The 19,295-nt window shown below is 47.7% G+C and overlaps 1 protein-coding gene across 3 annotated transcripts in view; it reads left to right on the top strand.

The window, feature by feature from the left end:
• The window catches only part of LOC122574498 (zinc finger protein 600), a 73,351-nt gene that overhangs the window by 33,867 nt on the left and 20,189 nt on the right, over positions 1-19,295 (top strand). For 2 of the 3 annotated variants that reach the window (XM_043742171.1, XM_043742170.1), the window contains exons 2-6: positions 7,988-9,002; positions 9,166-9,435; positions 9,686-10,003; positions 10,144-10,745; positions 11,151-11,639. In XM_043742171.1, coding sequence (XP_043598106.1) covers positions 8,004-9,002; positions 9,166-9,435; positions 9,686-10,003; positions 10,144-10,745; positions 11,151-11,639 — 2,678 coding nt within the window. In that variant the 5' untranslated portion in view covers positions 7,988-8,003. The remainder of the gene's footprint in view (positions 1-7,987; positions 9,003-9,165; positions 9,436-9,685; positions 10,004-10,143; positions 10,746-11,150; positions 11,640-19,295) is intronic. The other variant, XM_043742172.1, reaches the window with a different exon arrangement.

Genomic DNA, 19,295 nt, shown 5'->3' with positions numbered 1-19,295 from the left:
TAAAGGGATCCGATGAAATTTCGAAATTCTGCTGCCTCATAAGCTTCGTCGGTCGGTCGATTCAATTGTTCCAACGTTTGTATCGTTGAGATGGCGCTGCGTCTATATATCGAAAAGAATTCCTTCAAGGAGCTCAAGGATATTCGTGGCAATTGTCACGCCCGAGTTTTACGCCAATGGTGTTAGGGATTCGGAGCGGCGGCGACTGTCATAAAAAGTATTTTATTTCGACGATCGTGGTGCCGTTTTTGTTCTGGGGTTGCGAAGCGATCGTGTCGTTTCTACGCGCGTCAGACCAATTCAACGCCGCCGACATTCGCGGTCCGACGTTTACGAGATCGTTTATTAGGTGACGTTTCCATCGAGTAGTTTTGTTGCGAATCTTTTTCTTTATTCCAGCATCCACGTTAAAGGAGATTTCAGCTTATCGCGATGCGCTATCGTAAAGCTGTTCCAATATTTACCAACGTAAACGTCCTAAAATTAAGGATTATCGTGAAATTACCGTCAAATATCACTTTTACCAATTTCCTACATCGATAGTACATACTTGTTAAATGTTACTTGTTAAATCAAATTCTCCGACTGATTAAACACGTTCGACGTGTCCATCTCTTTCGCTATAATAATCTCTATTGTTATGTATATATATATATATATATATTTGAGAACATTTATTATAACCGGCGAAGCATCGTTAAGATAATTTTCGTCGGTTGAAACAAGAGGGATCGTGAATTCGACAGTCGGAGAAACGATGCTTTCACGCGCGTAGTAAGCGTCAGTTGCGTTTGTGTCTCTCGGTGACTGCGGGGGTTCCATTTACGAGCGTTCCTGTCGTCGGTGGACGAGACCAAAAGCACTAAACTTGCGAATATTTCGAAAGACGTCCCGTTATGCAACGACAATGTGGGTCAGTGCACAAGTCCACCGTGTACGTTTGCTCATTTTGTACAGTCAGTTCCCCGCGGGACCCGAAATAAGTGCAGCTCGTAAAATAAAGCACCGTATACACCGCTTTTCCCAACTATCTACGGTGGCCAACTATCGTCCATCTTCCGACAGTTTCTGACATCTCGAACCGTGTTTATACATTTAGTAAATGATACGCTTTACGCATTAGCACCACTTTTCCGCCTCCTGATCGCTCAATCGGTGTTAACACGATCGCCACTACGGTAGATTGGGACAAAACGTTCATCACGCACGATTGCACGATACATTTAACGATACACGATAGGCTTCGATCGCGAACGTTAATCGTTGGGAATTTTTCGTTTTGACCGCCAAACACGCGTCAATTATACGTAGCTGTACTCATTCGTTTCGTTGCATAGAGTTAAGTCCAAATTCATCTGGAAACGTCACATTGACATCGCCGATCACAAGTATTAGCACACCCGATATTTACTAATTTTCTCCTGTCTTTATCGTCTAGCTTTTTTTCTAAACAAGTATTCACTTGTAATCGACAGTGCATGGAACGCCGATGGCGAACTCGTTTTAGAGCGAAGTCGATGATTTTGCTGGAAGAGAATCTGCCGAAATTGTTTAGAGATCGCGCAACGAACTCGAAATCAAAACAGTCGAAATTCTGGAAAGCGAAAGGTTACAGGGTCTAAAAATTAGAACGAATCAAAGTTTGATCTAAAAGTAGTTGAATTGTACGTTGAAGAAACTGTTTTTCAGTTGGTACACCTTTTGTTCTTTGCAACGCGTTTTTCGTAAACCTCGACACCTACCACGGCGAGCGTATAAATAGAGGAACGGTTACTCGTAATATGAAAAATTGGATCCGCATTCGACTCCTGTAACATAGAATTTAAAGGTACAATTCTCTATATTTGGTGCACGCGCATCTTCATTTTTGTTGACAATACAGAGCCTTCGAATTCTGTTTTCCCTCTTAACAATTACAAACGAAGTTAAGTCACATTTAGTAGAACTTTCGCTATTCGCCTCGCCTGGACTTCGATCCGGCACGCGACCACGATGAATACGTGAAATGTACTGTTCAGTTTAATGATACACGTACACTATCAAAGCTACGGTTCATGAAGCCTGTAAAAAGTCACGTGTACAAGATAGCGTATCGATGTTAGCGTCAACTTTCCGTACCTTTTTCTCGCCGAATTATTCCATTGAGAGAACCGAGTGGCTTGTACCGATTAATCGCATTTCGTTTCGTAAAATGATGTCGTTAGAAACGTCCGATAAGAAGGAAGGGGGAAGCTAAGTGAACGAATACGCCAAACGGTAGCCTATAGCGCTTGAACATGATCGCGACGTTTTATTCTTTTATCGGATTACCTCTGAAAACAAAGGTAGAAGGTTCCTTTCCGGTTTCTCTGAAAGCTCGGTTTCCACGCGTAGGTCAGCCGACAGGAATAAAACGGGTAAAAGAGGACACATAGACGGAACGGAAGAAAGAGAAACACGTCAAAGGGAGGCAAAGGCAGAGAGATTGTATGAGAACAGAGGGACAGGATTCGTCTTGTTCGAAGGGGTAATACCGCAACAAGACCTGTCCGAAACGAAGTTAAGCCTCGCAGTTTCGAAAATAACTCGGGCAATAGACGATTAGAATCCACTGCCAGACGAGACGATCGCTGACCAGGCACCACTTGTTTGAAAATAATTTCTTTGGTGTTTTAACGCGGAGAAATCACAGACGAACCCCCCACGGTCAATCGAATTACAAATGTTTCGCGCTATACTCGCGTCTGCGTTTTTTCATGGCGATCAAAGTCCGCGCATTCTCTGACGGTTTCGCGATGCATTATTTCTAGCGAAGGATACATCAGCCCGTTATCGTCGATCGAAATATCAACGTCCCGCAAAACCTGAAGCGCGGCACGAGACGCATACGATCGTACTTTAACGTTCTTTCCTCGTAGTGCTCGCATATTTCCGCGCTCGTTGAAATTTTACGAGCCCGATAAACTTTACGCGTTGCTAACGTAACGAAATCGGCTCCGGTTCGATTCGTGAATTATCGGCTATCGAAAACGTTTCGCGTTCCCGACGAATACACGCTCCTTACCGTCCAATATCCTACAGCTATTATCGTCAAATAACGCATATGGAAAACATATAGGCTCTCGTACGAGGAAAAAAAGTCGCTCGTACATTGGACGTGTTGACACTTCGCGGAATCCGTACACACGCAGGAGAATACGTATGAGAATACATGTATATACATTTCCCAACGAAATATCCTTCCTTTTATTAGAGTATATTACGCGAAACGCGTAATCGGGTCGCGTGAGTCGACGTGAATCGCCCACCGCGTATCGTCGACGTTGTTTTTGCCATCGAACCGTGTTACGATAGTTGGAGGATTTAAACAAGAGCAATTTAGATTTAAAGCAAATGTAGATAAATGGAACGTACGCACAAAGCGTTTCGAACTGATTCTGATGGCGAACGAAGAGCAGAGTTGACGATTAACGGCGGGCTGACGAATCTCGGGCAAAGCGGCTGATTCGCTCGTGCCAAGATCTCCGGTGCGCGTATTCCGCGCTGCTGGACGATACGCGAAATCGAACGGAGAACGAGGCCGTCTTAAGGAGCGTGAAAAGTAAGGCGGGTAAAGATGACGGAGATCCGCGAGAAGGGACATCGGAATTCGATGAAATCGAAAGAGAGATCGCTGGTTGGATAAAGTTGGGAAGATCCTCGGGACGGAGTCGCGACTACATGGAAGAAAGACAGGTCTCTTCGGCAAGGTTGACGGAACAGGGCGTCGAATGGTTGGCTGGCGTTTGCCGGCTGCGATTGGCAAAGTCTCGGAAACGAAATCTCCTTTGTAGTCGAAATAAGCGCGATTCTCTCCGTGACGGTGGCAGAACAGGTCATGGGTCGAGGGTTGGCGTCAGCGTGTATAGCAGCGGCAGCATTCGCAGAAGGTTCGGTATAGGGAGTGTGGCGCGTGGTCGTAAGGGGTCGCGAGGGACAGGCGAAGAGGAGGGGAGGGGGGGGTTGGCGAGAGTTGGCCGTGCGAGCTGGTTGACGAAGAGGGTGGGATGGTATGGGGTGGTTAGGTGGACGAGGATGGGGTGGTTGTCGACGATAGGGCGAAGAAAGAGGTGGAGGAGCGCAGAGAGAAGCCGAGGTCCGTCGGTATCGATCGGGCGTCTGCGGTAGATTGACACGTGTCATGGCCGCCTCTCGGTGTTCGAGAGAACCAGGTGGCGGGAGAAAGAGGGAAACGCGGAGAGAAAGGTGGCGGAAAGGAGAAAGGGAAGAGAGCGTAGAGGATGGTGGCGAGAAAGAGAAGCAGAAACGAAGAAAGGCTGGCGAGACGAGGAAGGTGGCTAGGCAGCGAAGCGGTCGAGGGGATAGCAGCGTCGAAGGTGGAAGAGGAGGTAGAGACCGGGGGTTGGTTGGCGCGGGGGGGAGGCGAGGGAAAAGGACATTAAGGTGCGTAATAGCCAGCGGGGCGAGCGCGCACCGCCGCGGCATCGATTAGACAGAGGCTCCCTCGTCCCATTGCTAGGATGCAGCCCTCCCCTTCTCCTCTTCCTCGTCGACCCACCGACATACTCACCCTCCGCGCTATATCCACCCGTCCACCACCCGCAACCCATACTCTCGACCGAGAGGTCCCCACGACCACCCAACCACCCACCCATCCACCCGCCTCCGCCTACTCCGTCGAACTGGAGAGCCCCCGAGTACGTGCTCTACATACACACTCGTGCGCTTATGTCAGTTCCTGTCCTGCCGTTGCCTCTGCCTCTGCCTCTGCCTCTGTCTCTGCCTCTGCCTCTGTCTCTGCCGCTGCCACTACCTCTGCTGCTACCGTTGTTACGACTACCGCTGTGTGCCACCGCTGAGAAAGAGAGCGACAGACGCGAAGAGAAAGAAAGAACGGGAACGGGTGAGATAGAGACCGTGGCCACATGAACACGGAGAAAGAGAAAGAGCGAATGAAAGCCGGTGAAGGAGAAGGAGAAGATACAAGAGCGAAGGATAATAAGAGGGAATGAGAGACGCGGATGTAAAGGGTGAGAAGGGAGGAAGCAGAGGCTACGCTGGAGGGTAGGCGAAGCCACCTAGCTATCCTATGGCACCTATACACGCGCTACCGGGGACACCAACGTCTAACGTCGTTATAAACATTAACGGAGCGGCTCAATATTCCCCGGACCTTGCATCCCCTGCGTCTACCTCCGGTCCATCTCCCTTCTAGACCAACCTCCACCTCTTTGCGCTCTACCTATCTCGGACGTTCGTCCATGGCTATCTCGTCTACCTACTACGCTCTTCGGACCTTTCGAGTCGCAAATCTCCGACAACACTCCCTGTCCTCTCTAGCCATTCCGTTACGGATTCTTACGCGTTCTCGCCTGTTCTTGCACCTTGTCAATTATGCGCGTTAACTAGAAGATCGCCAAGAGTATTCGTATACAGATCGAACGAAAGTAGATAGGCAGGTCGTAGATCACAGGCGACCACGCCGCGCTACCACGTCGAACGAAAAATCGATCTCGTTCGATAGACTCGAAAGCCGTCCGCGTTACGGCGCAAAGTACGGAGAGCGAAGTTTAGCCGAAATCCTGAAATTGCATTTGCTCCTGTATTTTAAAGATCGATTTCGGCAAGAGAGACGAGCGAGAAGGGTAGTCGGTCCGTCGAGCGAATTCGTACGCGAGGGTTCGTGCGCTGATTACCGTTAATTGCGGTTGATATGGAGGAACGAAGGGACGTACGACACCCTCGACCATTTCGATCGGATTAGCGACACCGATCGGAATCGTCGACGAACGGGGACGCCTCGTATCCCGTTTATAAACCGTGCTTCTGTTCGATTCATCTCCCGAAACGAATCCACGACGTAATAATTACGACACACATCGTTCGAAAACAACGTTGAAACGAAAGTCGCGATTTCCATATATCTGAATCTGTGACTACACGTACGTACATATACATACACGTGCATAGTTGTTGTTCGTTGCAGTATCGTACGGTTTCACGTTGCATGCGGCACGTGTAATTTAGCTTCGCATGGCATCGCTACAGAGGGAATTCGTCTAGTTCGTACGTTCAACAAGTATCCATCCCTCCTCCACCTTCGGCGGCTCTACTTCCTGCCCGTGTCTGCAGTTAGATCGCAAAGTGGCCTCGCGTTCTTTTTAACCAGACCGACGGCTGGTTATTTTTCGCGTGCGAAAATCGAACGGAAAGCCGCGTTTCCTTGGTAGCAGGTGCGCTGTACTTTTTCCCATAGCACGATGGGTAATAAGGGATTAGTCATCGGTGATCGTCGATCAACGTTAACGCGGCCATCGGTTGGTTCGAAGTCTCCGGCGCGATATGTCAAAGTTGGATATTATATTGACGTATCGACGTCTCGATGCTGTCCACGACCAGCTAGCCAATTAACGGGCTTTCTTGTTTTTCCGGCAAACACTCGTAAATCTCGACGGATCTGTCCACTCGATTTAGTCCTCTCCTGCCGTGTCGTGGGTCGTTCGCATCTTTGTCCATATTGTACGCGCTCTTCCCCACGACGACGTACAATTAATATCGTTGTTCGAGAGGTTGTCCCTGCTCGACAAATATTTAACATGCTACGGCCATCCTAAACTTAATTGGCACGCGTTTGCTCTGCTCCGTTCGCCTTTGCTTGTTCTATCGCGGCGAATGATTGCGTCACACGTTCCTTGCACCTGTATACGCGGTAAGATCTTTCGAAGGTACGACGTTTGGAAAAAGGAAATTCCACTTGTCCAAGCTTTTCCAAATAATTACAGATTTTAGAGTCACGGATGCCAGAGAAAAAGGTTTCGGGTCGATGGTACACGCGGTCGAATAATCGAGGATAATCGATCGACGAGTGGTATCGTTCCGATGAATGAACGATACGACTCGCGTTCCTTTCAACCAGTTCCAAAGGGCGGACGCGAAAAGAAAAGGCGTTCATCGAAGAGGCAAGCTTTTCCCTATAACTCGAGAGTTCCGCTATCTCGTTACAAATCGAATTTTAGTCACGTCAAAAGTAAACGATCCGCCTAGATCCGCGCGTTAAGCGATCAGGTCGCGAGAAGCGTGTTTCGAGCCGGATGGAAATCTCATTTGGTAGTTTTCTCCGTTTAATAAGACGAGAAGGAGACGAGAGAAAGAGTGAAAGAGAGAAAGAGAGAGAGAGAGAGATTGAGAGAAAGATAGAGAGAGAGAGAGAGAGAGAACGAGAAAAGACGGGAGACAGGGTGTAGGGAGACGGAGCCACGAGGTCGCTGCCGGTTCGCAGACTTCGGAAAGGGGAAACGGAAAGGGCGCAACAAGGCCGGGGGTAGAGGCAGCGGAGGGCGTCCGGACGAGGGAGGAGGACGAAGTGGAGGAAGAGGATGAGGCGGAGGAGGGAGGGAGGTAGCAATGGGGTGGCGGTGGATGGTTGGAAGTAAGCAGGGGTGGGTAACGGGCCGGGGAGGACGGGAGAGGGAGGCAGAGGGCGGCGGAGGGTCGGCCAGGACTGGGAGGCGAAGTGTCGTCGTCCGAATAACGGCCAAGCGGCATCGACCGATCTTCCTACCCCTAGCTCGTACGAAGCGTCAACTTGTTTCCCTTCTGTTCCGCGAATATCGGACCTTCAATTTGCCCGGTGCGGTTCGCTTACGCGATGCACTGCCCTTTACGCGTAATCCATACACGGTCCGTCAGTTGTCCCATCGATATCGTTCCCGTCCTCGTTCCCATTCCCAGTCCCGTACCTGTTCCCGTTCCCATTCCCGTTCCCATTCCCGTTCACGCGTTCTCTTCCTTCCTTTCTGTGCTACTGTTCGCTTAACTTTGAAAAAAAAAAGTTACTTCACGGATACCCACGGCCTTCTTTCTTTCTTTCTTTCTTTCTTTCTTTCTCTTCTATTTCGCGTTTCACTTTAGTTATACGACTAGACTTCGGCAAGGAAAATGCCACGATGTCTTTAATATTCCCGTTTACTTCGTTTCGTTATTTCGCACATATAGCGTACATTTTCAGGTTAAACGGATAACCTATGGAAAGTTACGAGGACGACGACGACACTCACTTCTGCATCAAATGCCATCTGACGATACACGGCCTCGACAATTACGTGCGACATCGTCAATCCGGATGTCGGCCACCGGACGACAAGAACGTAGCCGTGCGGGTATCACCCACGACGCCCGCTTCGCCGACCACCGTTTTCTATCCGGAGATACTGAACGCGGACGCATTCTTCAGTTCGCTGGAGTTACAGAGCAGCTCCAAGTCGAATCCTCGAAAGGCATCCGGTTTGCTCGAGGAAAGTAGGAAGTTCAAGAAGGACGACAAAAGGAAAAAGAGTCAGAAATCGCAGGTGGACGCGGACGAATCGACGGTAAAAGAGAAGCTTCACAATATGTTGCCCGGAGTTTCGGAGCTGGAAAACCCGACCGACCATCTCTGCATGCCATCGCTCGTTGGATTCCCCGATATCGTTCCGTCCACGTCCAACAAGCCTACGGTTGCGAGCAACCGGAACAAATTAAGTCAATCGATGAGCAACGTCGCCACGAACATCGACAGCGGTGGATTTTCGGTGAAGCCCGAGCCGGAAAATTCCTTGGAAGGTCTGATGACGTCTCAGGAATCCAAGCAGTCGGATAGAAAACGACAGGAAGAATCGCAGAGGATCGAACAGGCTCATCAAACGTGGCTGGAATACACGATATTGGCCGAGCTGGTGTCGAACAACGAAAACAAGGATCTGACCAGATACGAGTACGAATATCAACAGGACGAGGATTCGGAGGACGATATATTGGAGGAAGATTTGGGGGAGGATGACTCTTACTTCGAGTCTGACGATGGGGAAGATCGAGAACGTCCACCGCGTGGTCACATCGGTGGCAAATGGAAGCCAGAATTGGACGATCTTCCTCAAAATATGTCTCAACTTCAGGACGACGACGTGGAGCCCGAAGACGAACATCAAGAACATCCGCCGCCGACTTATACAGGGGGCAAGTGGCGACCCTCGGACGCCTCGCAGGTACGTAATCGTCGAAATTGTTTTATCAGACGCGCAACTGTCGCGCCTATCCCTCTGCTATCAACTTTTCCCAGCCTTCTGTTACGCGTATTAAAAATACGCGTCCGCAAAGCGTTACGAGCGAAAGCTCTGGTTTTGAAAAATTTCCACTGGCATCTCGTAGAAGCCAGAAGAGTACGAGACTAAGAGCAACGTCGGACAACCATCGCCAGGACACACACGAGGGAAATGGGTACCGGGCGCACAAACGGATATCGAATCAGGATATTGGTGCAGTCCTTGCGGCAGGAAACTTGCCTCTCGATTGGTCTACAACAGGCATCTTCTCTCTGATTTGCACGCTAGAAGGAGCATCCGAGAAATCGATGGCGTTCTTTGCCCGCCGCGTGCCGCCAACTTGCACGCACTGAAAAAATCATCGAGTCGTAATCAAGTAACGATCTCGATCTTTATCCTTTCGTCTCGTTGCTTCTTCGATCGCTTCCAACTTTCTCTACTTCCTTTACCTTCTTCCTTTTTTCAGTTTCTTCAGTTTCTTTTTTGTTATGTTTTCCTTTTTTCTTTATTATTGCCCCGTTTAGTTATATGCTTACGTCTTCTTTTTTTCACTCTACATATATGTAAATACATATTGGGGAAATTTAGTCGAAGGTAGAGAACTGACGGATATGCTTGTTTGACAGAAAACTAAACAAGCGGGTGAAACGAAGGAAGCGAAGAAAAGTTTGCGAAAACGAGAAAAGGAAATACTTTGTTGCGAAATGTGCCATGCCCGAGTGAGAAGAACGCAAATGGGCAAGCATTTGCTCTCTCATTATCACTGCCGCGTGGCAGGTGTAAATCCTTGCGGCCCACGGGCGCGTCGCTTTTTACTAGAAAATATGGCGAATGTGGTTCGGCAGTGTCCTTTTCAGTGTTTCTCTTGTCGTTTCTACTGCAACACAGAGGAAACATTCCTGCGTCATTGGCGATCCGATCTTCATGCAAAAACGCTCGACCAGGTATTCTCTCTACATTGCGATTTCGATTTACGAGTACAACGGAACTGCTTTCCTATAAATTCTGTCTATTTCTATCTAGTATCTACTTATTTAAAAAATGCTCGACGGTTATCTCTCGTCTCGTCGATCTCTGTTTCCAGATCGCCGGCAGTTACAGATGCACTCCTTGCGACTTTTGGTGCGAGGGCAACGAAACGATGGAAGCGCATCTGGTCGATTCGAGTCATCGCGACGTCGTTTCCATGATGAATGGTTCGGTACCGATCAGGATAGGTCGTCAGCAAGCTCTGACCTGCGGCGGTTGCGATCGTCGATTCCGATATAATTTGCAACTTCGATTGCACATCAAGGAAACTGGCCACGAAGGGAGTTTGACCGCAACGGACGAATATCAACAGCGAATCAAATGCAATCTGTGCCCGCAAATACTTCGATCGTTGGTGGCACTTCAGCGTCACCAGTTGTCTTCCCACGTCACGAAGATCGAGAAACACGAGACGAACGATTCGTCCCAGCCAACGCCTTATTTCTGTTCGTTCTGCTCGATGAATTTTGCCACTGCTCGAGAAGCCGTATTACATCGAAGAACGTCCAGTCACAAGGAGATGGTGAAGGCTCGGAAAAGCAACGAAGGCCCGTCGACGTCTACGGTTCGACAGTGTCCTCATTGCAAGCAGAAGCAGGCGAATTTGTCGGAGCACAAGGCGCACCTTCTCGATAGTCACCCCGAGCTTTGTTACAGGTAAGAGAATCGAAGTGGCGATGATACGCATTCAAGAGTCCTTAGTTCAAATATTCTCTTATTAAATAATCTCTCTTATTTCGAGGTCGAAAGAGACTAAAGTTTTATCTAGAAACCGTAACTGTACGATATGATATTACTCAAAGGGTAGGGAGCACGGAGAACTTGAAATATTTCATTGACGTGTGTATTTCGAGAAATGAAAACATTCTGGATGGAACGCTTTAATTAAAACTGACAATACCGTAGACAGAAACGATATGCTAAAGTTAGCGGGGATTAATAATTAGGACGCGAAGTGTCAAGACGTTTCGTATAATACGCGCGACATGTTGATGAAAAATTTCTGCGATCGTTGGAATATTTTCGCGAACCATCGTACATGTACCTGATCGATGTTTACAGATGTCCCAAATGCGGTACGTTGTTTGCCCTCTCGCAAGACGTGACGAGGCACACGAGGGAAAACAAGTGCCATGACTCAAACGATGAATCGAATAAAACGAAAACAGCGGACGCGAGAGACGAATGGAAATGCAACAGCTGTAGCTTCTCGACCAACATTCAAGCGGAATTTATCTTCCACGAAGCTCTTCACGCCGGGATCGTGCGAAACGATAACGAAGACGAGAACCCTGGCAAATCATTGGCGAAGTATTCCTGCCCCATCTGCAAGAAGGCATTCACGAAAGTGTCATTACGGAATCACATCAGAAGCCACACCGGAGAGCGTCCGTTTCCTTGTGCCAAGTGTCTCGTGCCCTTTTCCAGAAGATCCGACCTAAACGCCCATCAGAAAGAGTGCACCGCTTCGACATCGTCCGGATGGTCGGAAGGTTTGGGACGGAAACGCAGCTTTGTTTGTTCCGAGTGCAACAGCGCCTTCTACACGAAGTAAGTGCCGTTTTATTTAACGCTATTCTGCCATGTTGAGTCGAGAAAGCGTATCTGTAGCTCTCGCTTAAATCAAGTCATGTCAGGTAGCACGAAAATATTTTATCTACACTGAACCCGAAGATATAACAGTTTATGCTTCCGATGTATGTGTGTTAAATCGATGCCCGGTTGTTTCTAAAAGTCGACTTTTCTTAAAAAAGCTCCTTTGACCTATCCGACCTGTTCGAATTAATACGGCGGGATTGCGAGGATGTTGGATTTTACAGCGAGTTCTCGATCATATAGCATACGCGTGTCCGTACGTTTCTTAACGATAAATCGTCCGGGAACTTTCAACTTTTAGACGTAGCGTTATATTTTTTTTTTTTTTTTGTACGTAACGCGATGAGAAAGGAAGTATACTTACATGCACGTTGGGACGTCATGTTGCGAATAATTTATCCTTCTGTTCCTCAAAACCGAGATATTATATTCATTTAGAATGGTAAAAACGGTAACAGCTCTTTACTAGCTATCTGAAGCATAAATATTCGCTCGGATCTCCATCATCTGCGTCGAAATGAAAATAAGATCTGGTCGACTATCACGCACGCAGTTATCCATACGAATTCTCAGTCCCACACTATTTACAGCGAATATCGGCACGCTTCGAAGAAGCTGTCTCTGTCCGGATGAAAATTATCGTGCGATTAATAATCTTAAACGATCGTTCGAAAATGGCGCGTAAAAGTAATTGCTCGGGCACGTTCTTCGTGTACGAAAGCTCTCGATGGCTCGTATGACGTATAGCAAACGTTGTATCGTGACAACAATGGGTTTAACGTAGAAAACTTGCTGCATTATCCGGCTAACAAAAGGATCGCATTTATCACGGGATTTCCAGTTAGGTACAATTATATCGCATCGATCGTAGATCGGTAGGTCGTCGAACGAACCGTGACCGCGTTCGATGCAAACCGCTCTGTACTTCGCTACCTTTCACCGAGCTATTTATCTTTCGTCGAGTTACCTTTGCGAGTGCGTTAACATCGACGCGAGAGTAATATCGTAAATATTCTAGGCTACGCCCCAAAAGTGGGCATCGCTGCTTACTCGAAAGTAGCCTGAATCGAAATACAGAAGGCTGTTTCCCCTCGTATCGTATGTATCGTTACGTAGTCGCGACACCGCGTAGATCTCGTATCGCCGCTGGTAAATGTTCGCCTTGTTATGAAGCCAGTATGGATCAAATTTTATTATAGCTAAGATATCAGGCTCCGAACACGTACAACTGATATTCGCTACGCTTTCCATTAATATTGTCCCGAGTAATGATCATATTAATTTTATAATCGCAATAATCGTGTGATCGAATACCCCAGCTGAAATATACGATAAGTTACGGCACGTGTTCCCATCTTGCATAGTTTAATTAAACGAGTGTTTTGTCGTTTTCTCGGATCGTTTTCAAGAATACCGATAACGTTAGTCGCTCGGACTAATGTTAATCGAACGAACGTAACGCAATGACCAAACCTTGTGGCTGGCAACGAGACCAGCGAACGAACGTATCGATAAAATGAAAGCATCGTTGAACGAAAGAAGCCTAACCCTTTGAATACGAGTTAAGTATAATCATGACCCTAAGGAACTCGATGTTGAGAGTGGAAGAAAACGCTCGCTTATCGTAACGCAAATATTACAGCGTCTTTGAGACGAGGGACCACCGTGCTGCACCGTGGCTATGAGCTCGACTTCCGGTTCTAAGTAAAGGGTGTTGCGCTCGCGGATAAAAAGTGCAGGACAATAAAAGCCGGGCTCGCGTGCTGAAACCACGAAACGTTCGCGGGTTCTCGTAGTAAAAGTGTCCTCGCTGCATAACTATAAAATAAAAGACCGTGTCCATGGACAAGGGTAGAGAGAGAGAGAGAGAGAGAGACGAGAGGGAGAGGCGAGTGGCCGAAGAAAGTACGGAGATGGAACGGAAAACTCTGCAGAGCGGGAGAAGGGGGGCGGTGGGGGTGGAGGAACGAGAGTAAACCGTGGTGCGAGAAGGAACTCGGCTCGCTCTCTGCCACCGGTTCGTATTAACATCTCATAGTGGCCTGTAAGCCCACGGGTCATTCTAGCATTTAATGGGCTTGCATTATGGCCCGTGCAAGTATGCGTCCTACCGGGGCGCGCGTCCACCAGTACCAACCTACGTAACTAGAAACTTGCACTCGCTAATGCTTCGTTACACTAGCGAAATTACTAGCGCGGATTAACGCCCCGTGGGTCCTATTAAAAATGCGATCGAATCCAATCCCGCTAATGCCAATTTACGCTGCGGAGGTCGCGCGACTCGAAGGACCACGGATAGGAGGCAATGCCGGAACGACGTAGACGAATCGTCGATACGTTTAGCAGATGCTCGAGCTCGACCATGGCAATACGTATTTAACGATACTATTTGAATCGGATTGAAGAATCGATAGCGATTGCATATAGCGTGGATAATATTTCAGCATCTAAAAAGATGCAACGAAGAAAAGAATCATAGAAACTCATATCGCCTCTTGGCATTGATAGCGGCACAGCTCGAACAGTTTCAAATTTTCTTACATTCGATAGGTCTGCGTTATGTTTCTATACTTATCGTCATACAATTTTATTATAGTTTGGCATAATTGATAATATAGTTTACGTTGTAATTGTAATTTTAGAACGTTACGATTCCATCAGTTTTGCGTCGAAGGGGAGAATTATTTCTTCAAACTTGTTTCATCAATCTGGCCCTCAGTTTTACAGCGATATTCGCTCATCTTCGGCTGCTTTACGACGCTACAAGTGGAAGATTATACTGGTTTCGCGAATAGTGGCGTATCTTGCGTCAAGTCAGCCTTATAATGTCGTTGAAACGACTCACGAAGGTTCCTCTGTGAATTTTAAAAAGCCTCTCTCTCGAAATTTACATCGTCCGAGTTGCGCGACTATCAGTGCCGTGATAAGCAGCGGCGTGACGTTTCATTCGATGCTATTCAATGAGATTCTTTAAATATCGTTCACATGTCACCGGACAGCTTCCATATTTTAATAAAAATATAACACGCCAACGTAACGAAGTACAACAGGCATTTACAAAGAGCTTCGTGAGTTAGGTTAATTGCGCACGGAGATACGTGTATCGCGATACGCGTATGATAGATATCAATGGTACATGCACCGCTTATAGGAGCGTTTGTACGACGATTCTCATGAGATACAGTGTCGCGATACCGATTTTGCGTATCTTGAGCTGCTCGATTACCGGTGACTTTACTCGCATGAAACAGACAGATGAAGTTATGATTTTAATAACTTCGATAACTATCGGATCTTAAGATTTACCTCATCCTTTCATGAACGTCTTTATATTTATGAAGTAATTAATAGAATAATACCTTGTAATAAGTACTTGCTGCATCTTATTTTACAAGATAAATGGTCACAGTTACCAGTTAAAGGTGTAGTATCATGATATTCAAAGTCACTTAGTCTTCAAACTGGAACAGTAACTGAAAAATGTTACTCTACATATATACATACATGTCGGAGATGAAAGGACATCGGGGTCTTCCTTTTGGAACGTTTGGGAAGGTCCCCAATACTTTAGTCAAGACTTTTTATTATAGCTGCACTTAAATAATAAAATTGAGGAATAGTTGTTTATATTCTAATCCGAGTACGGGTGTCCGAGGTCTATGACTGTGGGCTTGGGCTCGAAGTGACATAACGGGTCACTGAACGTATCCACGATCACGGGAGGGACGTGTGCCTAACAGAGGCGTGGAATAATTATATGTATAGCTCTGCTTCAAAACGAAGATTGACCCGAGAGGTACGGAGAGGAGTATATAAGGGTAATTCCACTTGGACTGCGATTCAGTTCGTTCGAATAAGTTCTACTTGTACGTTGAATGATTCGTTATCGAACCTAAATTCATTGTCATCGACGTCTCGATCATCCTGCCGCTGTTATTACTTGTCACACTCTGTGATAATCACATTTGTATCAGTAAATATCGTCTCCAGTACATCGCAACGATGGCCAATTCACGCGAAGGTTCATTATGCGCCCCTGACTCTAATGATAACCCGACATGTATATACCTTTTACCTGCTTTTACAAAAAAAAAAAAAAAAAACAATCGACAAAGAACCGTACGTTTTACCGAATTCCAGAGAATCTTAGAGAAAAATCTGCGCGAATACTTTTGATTCACGTGATACGCGAATCTGAATACTGTGGAGGAGAGTTAGCGTTCGTAGGTTCCCTGCGACTAAAGATCGCCGCACACAGAACCGCAGACATTTCTCTGGCGCGTCGTCGATGCTGGTATTAAACCATTGCCCGAGCGATCGCTATAAAGCAAATGTTAACACGTATGCTCGCTCGTTCACCCGGCTCGATTTCCTCGTCCCTTTTTCGCTCCCTCCTTGATCGCTCCTTCCGTTTGGTCCTCGTCGTTCTTGCCACTCGTGCTATCCCGTCTCGTACACGCGTTACCTTCTCAAAGCTAGCCGTGTCTTCGTGCCGAATAGTCGGTCAGAAGTCTGCGCGTCTCCGCCCGAAACGACAAGGGTTTCGCTTAATGTCACGATTCCGGCCATTTCCAGGGATTAGGCACCCCTATAGTCGTTCCTGCTATATCCCTCGCGATCTTTTCCGCAGTCCACGCATAGCGTTTCGATACAGACTCGATCGAATTTTCGCGATACGCTCTCGATCGCGGTTAAGATCTTCGGATTCGAACGAAAATCGAAGGACCGTGTATTTCGATAGAGATTAGCTGTTCGTGGTCGTGCGAAGCGAGAAGAAAAGGAACCATTTTAATTGTACAGCGAGTCGATTGATACGGTGTGGTAGGTCAATAGGGTTCGGAGTTAGCGAGTTGTTCGGAAAGCTTGTAACAAAAGGGTAGAATTTTCGTGGATTTATACATCGTTGAATAATATATGGTTCGTTTCTCTCCGTGACCTGCTGTAACGTAACTCTACTTTTTCAGAGACTATCCTCTGTCACACATCTGGCGACGAGCGTTATCTCGTCGTATACGTTGACGTTACGTATGCATTGCATTCTATTCTATAAGGCGTGCTCGTTGCAAGAACGTGAAAAATTCTTTTCCACGTCGAGACTAACCGACTGACCTGGTTCCATCGTAAATTCGACTTGTCTATCGGGAAAGTTTCCGCAACAGTGTCTTGCCGCTCGATCATTGTCCGCTGTCAGAGGCACAAAGCAAGCGGGTACCTAGAACCGCGCGTCATCTTTCGACCGCAGGTTGTTAAAACTTCCGGTCGGGCCACGTTGATTAGGACTTTCTCCGGCTTCATTTACGCCAAGAATCGAGGGCAAGACGAGCGTCGGTGGCGCGTCAGTTGTCGACAATGTCGAATCCAAACTCTGTCTCCGTTTTGCCGAGCAAACGGAGACAATCTAGCAAGAGGCGTTCTAGAAACTTGGTAGGTTCTCGGGGATGCAACAAACTGTTATCATCGATTATACGAAGCTAGCGTTTCGTACGTTTTGCTCGGTCTCAATTTCGAAAGTTTTCAATGTCGTTCGTTCGGTTCTGGACGTGTGTTTCGTTACGAGATACCGGAGGAAATTGCGAGGGATCGGTCGAGAACGTGACACCGGTAAGGAACGAGATAAAAGAAGAAGATCGAAAAATGGAAGAGCACGAGGCTGGCAGCGGCTGCAAGAACTAAAAGAAGGAAGAATAGGAAGAAGGAAAGCGAGGAATGGTGCGGCGAACGGGCAGGAAGGGTTGGATAGAAGGAGGGAAGGAGGGAAGGAAGGAAGGGAAGAAGGAAGGAAGGAAGGAAGGAAGGAAGGAAGGAAGGAAGGAAGGAAGAAGAGAAGAGAGATAATTACGAGAAGACGGGCAGCTCCCGCGCATTCGATCGCCTAACCAATTCTCAGAATAAGCGGGCAATTCTCGATGTATGCGCATATTCAAGATAGTATGTTACATACGCGAGCTACTGACCGTACGTTTCGTTCGTTCCACCCTCGGGCCCTCCGCCTCTCGTACCGCGCGGCCTTTTCTCCTCGTCGTGCTCTGGTCAGTCCTTTCCAGCGTTCTACCCACCGGCAACCCTCTCGTTTCTGCCTGACGATGTGTACGCCAGTTCCCCAGAGGTATTTACATATATGGACCGCGGCGTGGCGCGCGCGTATCTTTTATCTTCCGTAGCAGTAATGGCGCGTCCACCTCCTTCGTAGCTGGTCAGGTAAACGCCGTAAAGATAGGCATACTGGGTGAGATTGGCGTAACCTCGCTGCCTGTTGACGTTTCACCGGATCACTTTCCCGATACTATTTACGAACGAAAGCTTCTCGCACGGTAGTTGGGTTTCGTGGGGCAGAAACGACGCGTTTTCTTTTTCACGGGTATTAGCCCGTTCGATCGTTACGCCGACTTCTGTAATCGTGGAACGAATTCCAGTGGATCGAGGACACACGTCCATTTGGTCCGTGTTGTTTTTAATTCGGTTAAGTTTAATTTACGTATGTAAATGACGGAGTTTGTTTCGCAGCGGGACGAGAACGAAGAAACAAGGGATTTCTGAATAGAATGAACGTAGCGTCTAAGACGCTGACGAAACGAATAGCGAATTAACCGTTCTGCCTCCGGTTAATGGATTAAAGTTATACCGATCGTTCGAACGATCGTCTTAATCGTTGCATCCGAAACGAAAGAGGAAATTCGAAACTCTGATAGATTGGCCGTCGTATCGTAGAGGGAATGTAAAAAGTGGGGGATTACTGGATCCGAGATAATGACAAAACAGAGTAGGAAGCTTCGCACGGTTAATTCGAACGCGAGGCATGTTCGAATTGAAGCGGTACATAAATCTCCGATCATCGTAAATTTCGAGGGGCCGAAAAGAGCGAAGAGAATGGAGAATCGGCGGCGAACCCTTCTCGTCTCTTATCCTACCATTGTCTGGACGGTGTGCGTGAGTGTATCGTTTTCTCTCACCTCCATTGGCGCTGCTAATGAGGCACGGTGTCGTCTTTACGGATCACCCCGTAGGCACCCTTAAACATCCGGCCTGCTGAATCCTACGAGGGATTGTCCGCGCTGCCGGAGAGCAAAACGGTGGAGACCTCGGCTCGGGCTGGCCTCGCGAGAGAAAAGAAAGAGGAGGAAAGATTTCTGCATGCCCCCCTGAGGAACAATGCGACGACGCTGTTGCACCGCATTCGTCGCATTGAAATGTATTAGTGAGGTGTCTCTCCGGTGCGCGCATTGTGTCGCAAGAACGCGCCTGTATACGAACGTACGTACGTTAAGCATGGGTTTTCTTCGTTCCTATGTGGTGGCAATGGTGGTCGGTAGCGATGGTACGCGGTGTGGTATGGTTTGGTATGGTGGCACGCGGTAAGCACGGCCGGCCCCCGTATGCAGACAGTTTAGCGGTGACCGCCCCGCGAGTCCAGTTGTCGCGTGAAATATTGCGATTCATAAAATAAAACAGGCCTGCGGTCGAGGACGCGTAGATATAGCCGCAGGCCGCTAACCCAGACCTAACCCGCCCCTCTGTCTCTCTTTTTCTCTCCATCCCTTTACAAGCTCTTTTCGAAACGCCGCATCCCCCCGAGCCTCCATCCACCGTTTTTTCTTCTCCGTCCTTCTGTTG

This window comes from Bombus pyrosoma, linkage group LG13 (genome assembly GCF_014825855.1).
Source record: "Bombus pyrosoma isolate SC7728 linkage group LG13, ASM1482585v1, whole genome shotgun sequence".
Lineage (NCBI taxonomy): Eukaryota > Metazoa > Arthropoda > Insecta > Hymenoptera > Apidae > Bombus > Bombus pyrosoma.
The sequence above is the reverse complement of the archived record's forward strand: the minus strand, read 5'-3'. Positions and strand labels throughout refer to the sequence as shown.